This window comes from Orcinus orca, chromosome 16, assembly GCF_937001465.1.
Source record: "Orcinus orca chromosome 16, mOrcOrc1.1, whole genome shotgun sequence".
NCBI lineage: Eukaryota > Metazoa > Chordata > Mammalia > Artiodactyla > Delphinidae > Orcinus > Orcinus orca.
In genome coordinates this window covers 13,019,258-13,031,435 of record NC_064574.1, presented here as the reverse complement: position 1 = coordinate 13,031,435, position 12,178 = coordinate 13,019,258, and the positions used below count along the sequence as shown (strand labels likewise).

General features: G+C 37.4%; 1 protein-coding gene across 2 annotated transcripts in view; it reads left to right on the top strand.

Moving 5' to 3' along the window:
- CSE1L (chromosome segregation 1 like) overlaps positions 1–12,178 on the top strand; it is a 41,620-nt gene that overhangs the window by 26,235 nt on the left and 3,207 nt on the right. For both annotated transcript variants that reach the window (XM_004282883.3, XM_033411146.2), the window contains exons 14-21: positions 308–369; positions 5,978–6,114; positions 7,251–7,354; positions 9,228–9,325; positions 10,596–10,746; positions 10,889–11,097; positions 11,524–11,621; positions 11,723–11,808. In XM_004282883.3, coding sequence (XP_004282931.1) covers positions 308–369; positions 5,978–6,114; positions 7,251–7,354; positions 9,228–9,325; positions 10,596–10,746; positions 10,889–11,097; positions 11,524–11,621; positions 11,723–11,808 — 945 coding nt within the window. The remainder of the gene's footprint in view (positions 1–307; positions 370–5,977; positions 6,115–7,250; positions 7,355–9,227; positions 9,326–10,595; positions 10,747–10,888; positions 11,098–11,523; positions 11,622–11,722; positions 11,809–12,178) is intronic.

The following is a 12,178-nucleotide window of genomic DNA, read 5'->3' as shown; positions in this document are numbered from 1 at the left end:
ATTCAGAATAGCTTCAGTTTTGGAAGAAGATACTACTGTTATTTCATGGTCCAAATCATTTTTGTTCAATTACATAAGTAACACACGTTCATTTGTAATGACACTTAAAGGTAAGGGGGAAAAATAAAATTATTTATAAACTTACCAGTATTAATAGCTGTGTAGTAGATCATTATATAATTAAGCTTTAATTGCTTGACATTTTGTTTACCAGAACCATGTTTTTAAAATCTGATAATGTTGTCACTAGTTTGGGAGTTAACAGTCCTTAGCACTAAAATAACTGTGACTTTTTTTTTTTATATAGTGAATGAATTTCCTGTTCTTAAAGCTGATGGTATCAAATACATTATGATTTTTAGGAATCAAGTAAGTTGCTTTTCATTTATATGTTATATGCCACTTAATCTCTTAAGAGTTTTATTGTATACTGGCTTCTCTTCCCTTCTGTGCAATCATTCGATATCCACATCTAACAAAATTAACAATAACTCCTTGAACTTAGGATGCCAGTAGAAACTGTCATACAGAGTGAAGTAAGTCAGAAAGAGAAAAACAAATATTGTATATTAACGCATAAATGTGGAATCCAGAAAAATAGTACAAATGAACCGGTTTGCAAGGCAGAAATAGAGAGACAGATGTAGAGAACAAATGTATGAACACCACGGGGGGAAAGCAGGGGTGGGGTGGGTGGGATGAACTGGGAGATTGGGATTGACATACATATACTAATATGTATAAAATAGATAACTAATAAGAACCTGCTATATAAAAAAATAAAATTCAAAAAAATAAAAAAATAAAAAATTAGGATGCCAGACCATGATTAATTTTCGTCAGTTTCTCTAAAATACTGTTTTACAGTGATTTTATTAAAATTTGGGATCCAAACAAGGTCTACACGTTGCTTATGGTTGATTATGTCTCATGTCTTCTAATTTACAACAGAGAGGTCCTTCTTCCCCTTTCTTTATTCATGTCATTTTTTGGAGAAACCAGTCATTTACCTTGCAGAGTTTCTCATTCTAGTTCTGGCTGATTGCATCCTCAGAGGTATGATTTACCTCTTGTTCCTCTGTTCCCTGTATTTCTAAATTGGTAAATCTGGAGGCTTGATTAGATTTTATTCCTCTGGTAGGTGGGGGGTGGCGAGAGTTTGTCACTGGTATACTTTGCTTCATTTCACTAGGACACGTACATTGTCTCATCCACTTTCAGTGATGTTAAGAGTGATTATTGACACATTTTTTAATTGAGATACAGGTAACCTAATATAATATTCACCATTTTTAAGTGTATACTTGTGTGCTTTTTAGTATGTTTATTCTTTTGTACAACCAACACCACTGCCTCATAGATTATTTAATTACCAGTTTGAATGGGAAAAACAGGATAGATGTTTGTGTGTTTTTCCCGTGTCAGTTCAGAGTAATGAGTTCAAGTGCCTTACCAGCCTCCAGAGGACAAATGAGTGATTTTTTGACTCTCTAGTTGTTCCTTCTTTGGCCAGTAGGAGCCCCATTATGTAGGTTCCTGTGTCCCCTTGACACACTTAGTAGCCTTTAACAGCTTCCCTTCTTTCATATATGACAGAATATTCCATGTTCATCTTGTACATTTCCTGCCCCAGACCTGAACTAGCCACACTTGAAGGTGGGAAATTTTATTTAGAGACTATAATCTAGGTGCTAGGGAAATTGGTTTTAGGCTTTTTCATAGGAGAGAGCCAGAAAATAAATAATACCAATATTATTACTAAAGTAATGGTGCTGAATGCTGTTTGATTTCTTTGTGTTTTTTATATCCTTCGTATATTATCCTATTAGGCATGTATAGTCAAGAAATACTATGTTTAAAGCAACTTGAAATTATTCTTTGTGCATTTTTGCCATTAACTTGATAAATAATTAGATTCTTCTGTTTGTGGGGTTTTGTTTTATTTGGGGGGGCATGAGAAAGGTTACTTTACACACCTCCAAAGTCAGGCATGGTACATTCAGAAAGGTCTAGCTTTCCTCCCTGTTCCTTCTCTCGTCCTAAAAGTAACCATTTTTTACCAAGTTTTGGTTTATGTTTCCATTAGTTAATTTTAAAAATATAACCTAATACCGTCCTAGATATATTTATGTATTTCCCCTCCTCCTACACAGAAGAGAGTATGCTAAACATGCTGTTTATCACTTTGGTTTTTTTTCTTTTTTGGCCATACCACGTGGTTTACAGGATCTTAGTTCCCCAACCAGGGATTGAACCCGGGCCCATGGCAGTGAAAACTTGGAGTCCTAACCACTGGACCACCAGGGAATTCTGACACCTTGCTTTTTTTCACTTAGTAAATCCTGGATGTCATTCCATGGTAGTATTTACACAGTTCCCTCTTTTTTTTTTTTTTTAATTTAAATAGCATAGTACTCTGGGTGGCTCTCCTGTGGTTTACTCAACCAGTCCCCCAAGAGGTAGATGTTCTGGGTGTTTTCTAACTTCCACTATTTTAAATAATGCTAATTATTTGAAACAATAGCTTTGTATGTGTCACATAGTGTTTTTGCCATTGTAACTTTGAGATAGATTCCTAGAAGTGACGTTACTAGATTAGAGGGTAAACTTATATGTAATTTTGCCAGATCTTGCCAAATCTCCACAGGGGTTGTATCATGTTGCATTTAAAAAAAAAAAAAAGCACCTATTTCCCCAAAGATGCTGGAATTTTGCCATTTTGCCAAACTCACAGATGTGAAATGGTATCTTATTGTAGTTTTACTTTGTATTTTTCTTAGCGTTTAAAAGCTTATCTTGCCGTTTATTTATTTATTCTTAGTTTTTATTGGAGTATAGTTGATTTACAATTGTGTGTTAAGTTTCAGGTGTACAGCAGAGTGAATCAGTTACACATATATCCATCCTTTAGATTCTTTTCCCATATAAGCCATTACAGAGTATTAAGTAGAGTACTCTGTGCTATACAGGAGTTCCTTATTAATTATCTGTGTTATATATAGTAGTGTGTATATGTCAGTGCCAGTCTTCCAATTTATCTCCCCCCCCCGCATCTTTCCATTTAAAGGGCCATTTTCATTTCTGCGAACTATCTATTCATATTTTTTGTCCATATTTCCATCTGATTGTTGGTCTTAATTTTTAGAAAACATGTAATTTCCTTCTGATTATTATTACTTTTTAATGGTAGAAGATATATTATTTCATCTACCTATATATATTCTCAGGCACGATCAATTTTATTGATTCCACTGGACCAATAAAAGCTAAAAGTCAGTCCAGCAAGTTCACTGAGACTCTGGATCCACCCCCTCAAGTCACTGATGGAGTCTTTTGGTCACAACCCTTTCCTTGTTAAAGCTCTTCACAACAGCTCCCCAAACATGTTCAGAATCAAAATACCCTTCACATTTTTCATTTCTTGATTCATATATTTTCCAAATAGTTTGAACCGTGAATAAGAATTTGTGGATCCTGAAGTATGTAGTTTTACAACATAAATCTCCTTTATAAAACTTTATCTTCATATCATTCCCCATTTTGATCAATCACATTCAGCCTCCAGCCAACTGTAGCACTCTCGACCAGAGAAAGGAAAACAGACCCACACCTGAGGCTGCCCCTTGTGCGGGAGTACTCCGTTTCCTATGTTGGAAATGCAGTGGGCATTTTTAAACCACTGATTATTCCACCATTAAGTTATCTGCTGTTGTCTGTTTGAAGATCACAACATAGAAATTTATTAACAGCCACCCCCCAGGGAAGACAGATAAATTCTATTAGTTCTATCTACTTCAGGGCTGAATACCATTTTGACAGTTAGCTGTGATGGAGAAAGAGTGTAGCTTACATTTACTAAGTTTTTACTGTTTGTCAAGTACAGTGTTAATGCTTATGATGGAATCCCACCTCATTTGACTTATACACATTCAGTTATTGGGCCTCAGCAAAGAGAATGAAAGAGAAAAATTCCACCACCTAGTGCCTGTCAATGAGCAGACACCCCCCAGAGTGGGGAGACTCCAATCTACTCTTCCCTCAGTGAGCCTCGTCTTTTTTTTTTAATTGAGAAATAATTGACATTAATTTCAGGTATACAACATAATGATTCATATTTGTATGTATTGTGAAATGATAACAGTAAATCTAGTTAACATGTCACTATACACATTGACAGAATTTTTTTTCTGTTGATGAGAACTTCTGAGATCTGTTCTCTATATGCAGTATAGAAGTAACTGTAGTCACTGTACATTGCATCCTCATGACTTGTTTTGTAACTGGAAGTTTTTACCTTTTGACCCCTGTCACCCATTTCATCCACTCCCCGCCTCTGGCAACCACCAATCTGTGCTCCGTAGGAGTTTGTTTTTCTGGTGTTTTTTTTGTTTTTTTTTTCCTGTTTTGTTTTTTAAGGTTCCACGTGTGAGATACATGGTGTTTGTCTTTCTCTATTTCACTTAGTATAATGCCCTTAAGGTCCATACATATTGTCGCAAATGGCAAGATTTTCTTTTTTTATGGCTGAATAACATTCCATCTGTGTGTGTGTGTGTGTGTGTGTGTGTATGTATGTGTGTGCACGTGTGCACTCCACACTTTCTTTATCCATTCATCCACTGATGGACACTTAAGTTGCTTCCAAATCTTGGCCATTGTTAATGCTGCCTGTGAGCTTGCGGGTGCCTGTAGCCATCTCTGTGTCTTCTTTGGGAAAATATTCAGGGGAATTCCCTGGTGGTCCAGTGGTTAGGATTCAGTGCTTTCACTGCTGGGGCCTGGGTTCAGTCCCTGGTCAGGGAACTAAGATCCTGCAAGCCATGCAGTGTGGCCAAAAAAAATAAGAAAGAAAATATTATTCAGCTCCTCTGCTGAGTTAATTGGATTGTTTTTTGCTGTTTAGTTACATAATCCTTCTGATTCTTAACACTGTCACTTTAATTTTAGTGACACAGAAAACAAAACAGCACAGTTCGTCTTACTCCCTCCAGTACCTCCACCAAATTACCCTGCAGCCATCTTGTAAATTATTTTAAACACACAAGCAGGAATAGAGAATAATTTAATGATACATAACCACCACAAATCTTAACTCCAGGCCATAATTACTTAAACCTACACACACAGTGGAGGGACGCAGGGCACACCCTCCCCATTCCCATTCTATTCTCTTTCTCCCCAGAGATAATGAATGAATTCAGTGTAAGTGATTATTTATGGCTTTACACGTTTGTTTCCACAAAAATTCTATAGTATTACATAGGTTTAAGTTTTTTATTTATTTAAATGATACCCTACTATAGGTATTGGTCTACATATCTAGTTTTCTTTTGTGCTTAACGTTGTTTTTAGTAGATGTGTTAGAGTTCATTTTTAATAGCTGTGTAGTATTCTTTTTTTTTTTTGTGGTAAGCTGTGTAGTATTCTATCATAAGAACATGCCACAGTTTATTTCCTGTGGATGATTCTTCAGTTTCTTGATTTATACTTTTTATGTGTCTTTGACAGGTATCTACCAGGGTTACATGCAACCTTGTGAAGCTGTTCTGTTTTAAAGATTAAAGGATATGCTAAAGTTTTAGAGGTTTTTAGTGAAGATTAGTATGCTTATGTTTATGCCATTCCCCCCCCCCCTTTTAAGAGGAGAAAATGAGGCACAAAGAGCTTGAATGACTTCTCTAAGAAATACTTGCTAGTGAAAAGTATGGTTCTAAGATTAATGAAATCTCTGCTTCTCCATGATATTATTATTTTACCCTAACCATAGTTTTATGCTCAGAGAAAGAGAATTGGAAGAGTGAGTGTGAGCTGAACCATTACGTGAGGGGAGAAGCTTTGATGTTTTCACCTGTATCATCTCCATTGTAATAGTGGCTGAAGAAAAAACACTTTTTAGAATCAGCAAGTCACTCTCTTAGAGCTGTCTTTTACTCAAGATAGTATCAGTGAGTTACAGCATGTATATTGTTTTTTTCAGGTACCAAAAGAGCATCTTTTAGTCTCTATTCCTCTCTTAATTAATCATCTTCAAGCTGAAAGTACTGTTGTTCATACTTATGCAGCACATGCTCTTGAGAGAATGTTTACTATGAGGGGGCCTAACAATGCCGCTCTGTAAGTATTTGATGCAATATATTTTTTCATCTCGGGGTGAAGACCATTCTGTACTGGTCAAAGATATCTCAGTATATTCATAATTTCATTAGTAGTTAAACAAATAAATGTGTATATTTTACTCATTTATACTATGCCTCGTTCCAAAAGGATTTGAGACTGCATGCCAGAGTAGACACATTCTGACAGTAAAGTTAAATGGAGGAAATTGGAGCAAAGGAAAATAACTGGGGTGTGAGGTTAATAAACAGAAGTGTGTCAGAGGATCCTGTACAGTAGTTAAAGAAAGAAACTTGTGGATTTTATGTGGAGTCCTCTAGCGGCCAAGGCAGAGAGAAACTTGGTGAGTTAAAATGTCCATAATGTCCATGAGATTAAAATTAAAAGTTATTCAGAAGTGGGCCTTTGTTAAGGAAATACAGTGTAGTAGCCCTGTTCATAGCAACATCATGCAACAGAGTTATTTTCACCTTGCTGTTTTTGTGATCTTATTTAGTGCTGAGACATGACACAGCTGAGTGAAAGTAATTCTCTAGGGTCCAAGGCAGTAGCTGTTGTGGCCTGATCCAAGGATAAAATGCAGAGGATTGGGTGGTCTGCATGTCTTTCAGGCCTTTTCTTCAACAGTGTTATTTCTTGAAACAGCTTTGGGTAAGAGATGGAAAACATTCTAGGTTCTTTCTTTCATCAAGAACTTGAAGTACAGATATGTACAGTGGCCAGTTAAGGGTTGAAAGGTTATCCTTTAGGCGAGTTAAGCCAGTACCTGTCTTCAGGCCCAGAATTTATGCAGAAAACATTTCCGAACTTGCTCCACCTCCAGGAAAGCTAGATGACTGAGAGTCCGGGCTCTGTTCTCGATGGTGACAGATGTGATCCAGGGATGACCTCAACAGCCGTAGACAATGTTGGGTTTGCTGGGTTTGTTTAATTGTGTTTGGTCCCAGATATGCCTTCTTAGGAACTTAACATGAGCACTTATAAAAGCAATATTTTCCTAAGCTGTCTTCCGACTGTCAGTGGTGGGAGATGGCTCACTTTTATGCCAAGAAGTGTGATTTAGTAGTTGCGAAGGGTGTTCCAAAGTGACAAGCTCAAGAGTTGGTAGTGACTGAAAGCTGTTTTTTCATCTATAGCTTTACAGCTGCAGAAATCGCACCGTTTGTCGAGATTCTGCTAACAAACCTTTTCAAAGCTCTCACACTTCCTGGCTCTTCAGAAAATGAATATATTATGAAAGGTAGGCCGTTTCCCTGGTGTACAGACTATAAGTATCTAATTTCAGACTACAGGGGTGGTAAACACTCTGAGTTGTACTTCAGGTTATGTAGTCTATGAACCAGATACTGTTTGTCAAGCATTAGGTAGGTTTCGATATTTTTAAATGAAAAATAGTTTAGTTTGTTGGTGTTTTCAGAAAAAATTTTACTCTAACTTGATATAGAACTCCTCTTACTAAAGAAAAGGTAGCAAACTCCTTTTTTCTTTTCCTAGGTTGAAATTCTTGAGGGCAAAGATGAGCTCAGACAACATTTATTGACGGCATGTTCTGCTAGGTCTTGGTGTGAAACCTGGGTGTATTTGATAGACCCCGCACAGATCCTGCCTTCATAGAAATACTGCCAGGGACACAGGCAGCTGTTAACAATCTGTCAGGTGCTCCATTAGGAGAGTGTTTTGGGAACAGCTCTGGGACAGTCTTAGTCTTACTTGCGGTTGCATTCCAAGAGTCTAGCATGGTGGATGACTCATAGGAAATGCTTTTTTTTTTAAAATAAATTTATGTATTTTTGGCTGCGTTGGGTCTTAGTTGCTGCACACGGGCTTCCTCTAGTTGCGGCGAGTGGGGGCCGCTCCCCGTTGTGGTGCGCGGGCTTCCCACTGTGGTGGCTTCTCTTGTTGCGGAGCACGGGCTCCAGGCACGCAAGCCCCAGCAGTTGTGGCGCTAGGGCCCAGCTGCTCCGCGGCATGTGGGATCCTCCCGGAGCAGGGTGTCCCCCGCACTGGCAGGCAGACTCCCAACCACTGCGCCACCAGGGAAATCCGGAAATGCTTTTTAATTCCCAGTGCCTCTGGCTTGGTCAGGACCCGTGTGTGTGTGTGTGTGTGTGTGTGTTTTCAGCACTGTATTTCTCCCAAGAGTGATGTGTAACTACTCTTGTTGAATGTCCATTTCTGTGAGGTTGCTGACTGGTCCGTGGTCTTCATTGCTGTGCTCCTAGGGTTTGCAGGAGCGCCCAGTATGTAACAGCTTCCCAGTAAATACTGTTGTGTGAATGAATGTGAGGATTCTGTGCCAGCCCAGAGGAGGGGTGCTGATCCATCCTGTAGCCCTCAGCTTTCTCTAGCAAGTGATATCTAGGCTGAGGTGCGGGATAGGTAGCAGTTAGCTACTTGGAGGGTGAGTCTTTGGCATCACTGCAAAGTCGAGGAGGCAAGAAAGGATAACTTTCTATCTATCCTGTGTGCCTAGCATACAGTAGGTGCTCTACTTAGTAAACATCTATTCTGTTTGTGCAAAAATAGCCATCATATATTTTTAGCTTGATAATGTATTTCTCTCCTGTGCGCAGTGTTTTTAGGTGTCTGTTAATGAGCAGTTAATTCTGTAACATGGGCCTTAGCTTTACGTGTATTTTTGGATTTTTCTCTCGCTCCTAGTCTCTCTTTTGGGGGGTGATGGGCAAGTGGCCTTCTCTTTCAGCTTCTGGTAGGCTGTGATCATACTTCCAATAGGCTAGAGGTAAAATTTCATGCCACTGATTTCTAAGTAAAGGAGACTCAAAACAGACTCCCTTCCACCTGCTGCCCGCCGTGTCCATCCACTACTTCACCTGCCTCCTCTTGGTCTGCTTCTTTAGCCACCTCATTATTTTTTATTGTCCCTTAAGCCTTCTGGAAATAACACTTCCCAGCTAAATTTTGTTGCCAATTGTTGGTCTAATTTTAAAAGGGAGGGAAATTTAGATGATTTTTAAATGTAGAGAGCTATCTGGGGGTTGTGTAAGAGTCTTAAGATTTTAGTTTATGAATCAGTGGACTTTTTTCTCCCACTAATCACTCTTTTATTCTGAAGTTTAACTATTTGTTTTTGCTCTTTTCATATTTTACAGCTATCATGAGAAGTTTTTCCCTCCTACGAGAAGCCATAATCCCCTACATCCCTACTCTCATCACGCAGCTTACACAGAAGCTATTAGCTGTTAGTAAGGTAACAGAACCAGTTCTGAAAGTGCAGTTGCTTTTTAACCTAAATGCTTCAGACTGTTTGAGCTTCAGAACTCCCTGGCAGTCGGTCGGACAGAGAGAGCTCTGTGACTCCTTCCCGACCAGCAGTTAATGTGTGATTCTGAAAGTGTGGGGTGACAGAGATGGGAGCCTGGGCAGAACTCTCCTTTAAGTGTAAGCTCAGAGACTTTAAAACATTTTATTCTCGCTTTAAAAAGTAACGGGTTCATTGAAGAGAATTGAGAAAGTACAAACAATCTGAAATGATCTTAGATGGAAGAAGTAGGCTTTGCACCAAATGGACACAAAAGCAGCTATTCAGACTAATATAAAATGATGACTGAAGTCCTTGTGTCTGTTCTTCCTGACTCATTTCCCCAAAAATAAAATTCACTTTCTTTGATCAAAGATTTTAGATATTTTGATCCATATTTAAATATTAATACCAAGTTTTAGAAAATAAATCGGTTTAAGGCTAATAAAATTCCTTTGTAGACGCTTATTCTTAATTACTCTATGATAAGGAGATGAAGTCATAGGAAGTATTAGAGAGACTCAGAATAGTGATCCTGTTTGCACCAAATTCTGGGTAAGGGCCTTGGGCCTACTTGGGTTTGGGGGAATTGAGAGAAAAGAGACATAGGGCCTCTCCACTTTCACCTGCCCCTGTACATACACACTTATCTTCTGAGTTCATCAGCTTCATACGGTAGCCTTCCAAGAAGGATTTTGTTTGAAAAAGAAAATTGAAAATGATATGAAGGATTGTCACGGTGCAGATACAGACATACTGAGGCCCACAGAGGTTAAGGTTTGCCCGAGGTCCCACACACGGCTAGTGGCAGAGTCAGGCCTTTTATATCCCTGCTCGTTTCTCCCACCGCTGTTTACAGTGACGACTCTAGGAGAGCACACAGGTTTAAGAAAGCTCCTTGCAAGCGCTGGGAGCTTGGGCTTACGTAGTCACCTCCCCGTGATTCGGAAGTGTTTTTTCATAAGTAGACTTTTGCTCATTTAAAAAAAAAAATCCAAACAGGTATTAGTATTACTTCATTTTCTGAATTTTAAAGGCACTGTAAAATTTTAACATATATGCAGGCTTTTTAGTGTAATTTGTGGGGGTTTTTTAAATATTGATTTAAAAAAAATGGCATCTCTTTCAGTGTGCTTTTAGTAAGGTTAAATGTTTTAGGTTATTTTTAATATAGTCAATTGGATTATTAGAGTCATAAGCTTTTTTTTTTTAATTTCAGAACCCAAGCAAACCTCACTTTAATCACTATATGTTTGAAGCAATATGTTTATCCATAAGAATAACTTGCAAGGCTAACCCTGCTGCTGTTGTAAATTTTGAGGAGGCTTTGTTTCTGGTGTTTACTGAAATTTTACAAAATGATGTACAAGGTAAGTAAAAGAAAGTTATTTTTCTAGTTGAATAAAATTATTCTAGTGATTATAAAATGCAGTCTGCCTAAGAGATATGTGCCTTTTGTGTCAGAGTCATTAATTCTGAAGCTGACAGCTCTGTTTTTACTTTTATCAACAGAATTTATTCCGTATGTCTTTCAAGTGATGTCTTTGCTTCTGGAAACACACAAAAATGACATCCCGTCTTCCTATATGGCCTTATTTCCTCATCTCCTTCAGCCAGTGCTTTGGGAAAGAACAGGAAATATTCCTGCTCTAGTGAGGCTTCTCCAGGCATTCTTAGAACGAGGTTCAAATACAATAGCAAGTGCTGCCGCTGACAAAATTGTGAGTCAGATTTTGATGTAACTGTAATTTTCTAAGGTAACTGAGAAAAACTAGGGATGGCAGATTCTTTAAACTTTTTAAAAAATTTCTTAAACTTAATAAAAAGGGAATTAATTAGAACATGTAACAGAATTAATTAGTAGAAAACATTAATGTATATTTTATTAGAACTAGGTATCCTTTAGTAATATTTATCTCTGGTGGAAACTAAAAGAGTAAGAGCCAAATAGGTTAATTTCAGGAACTTAACTTTAAAGGCTTGTTGTGTTTTTTTTTTTTCCTCTACACTTCAGAAGTAAGAAAAAGAGAAAAAGGGTTAGATTATGACAGCATGCACCCTTTTCCAAAATATATCACCTGTTTAACTTTTGGAACAATTAATCCTTGTTGCTTCTTTAACTAATTATTTAATCTAATTTGTTGTAGCCTGGCTTATTAGGTGTCTTCCAGAAGCTGATTGCATCCAAAGCCAATGACCACCAAGGTTTTTATCTTCTAAATAGTATAATAGAGCACATGCCTCCGTGAGTATGAATATAACCTCATTGTACATTTAATTGAGGCTTCTGTTAAGTACTCAGAAAAATGCTGAATTTATATTGTTGCTTTTTATTCACTTCTTTAGTGAGTCAGTTGACCAATACAGGAAGCAAATCTTCATTCTACTATTCCAAAGACTTCAGAATTCCAAAACAACAAAGTTTATCAAGAGTGAGTAAAATCATTTTGGTGTTACTATAGAAATAATGAAGGAAAGAGGCTAAAAACCCTTAGACTTTATATGTACATATAAACCTTTTGACAGTTATAAATTTTATATATAAAATATTTTAAGATGCTCGTATTCTTCAAGCACTAAATCAGTTTCAATATATTGTGTTCCAGAGGTTAGTTTGTAAGTTTAAATATCAAAACATTTTTCATTTTTAATAGAAATATCATAAAGAAATATAAATCAGAGACTGTATGTAAAGCCTTTTTATGACTGTACTGTAAAGGCAGCGATTCTGTATGTTAAATTGTATTAAAAGGCCAGTATTGATGCCAAAGTTAGTCATTGGGTTTTAATGATTTGTGAATA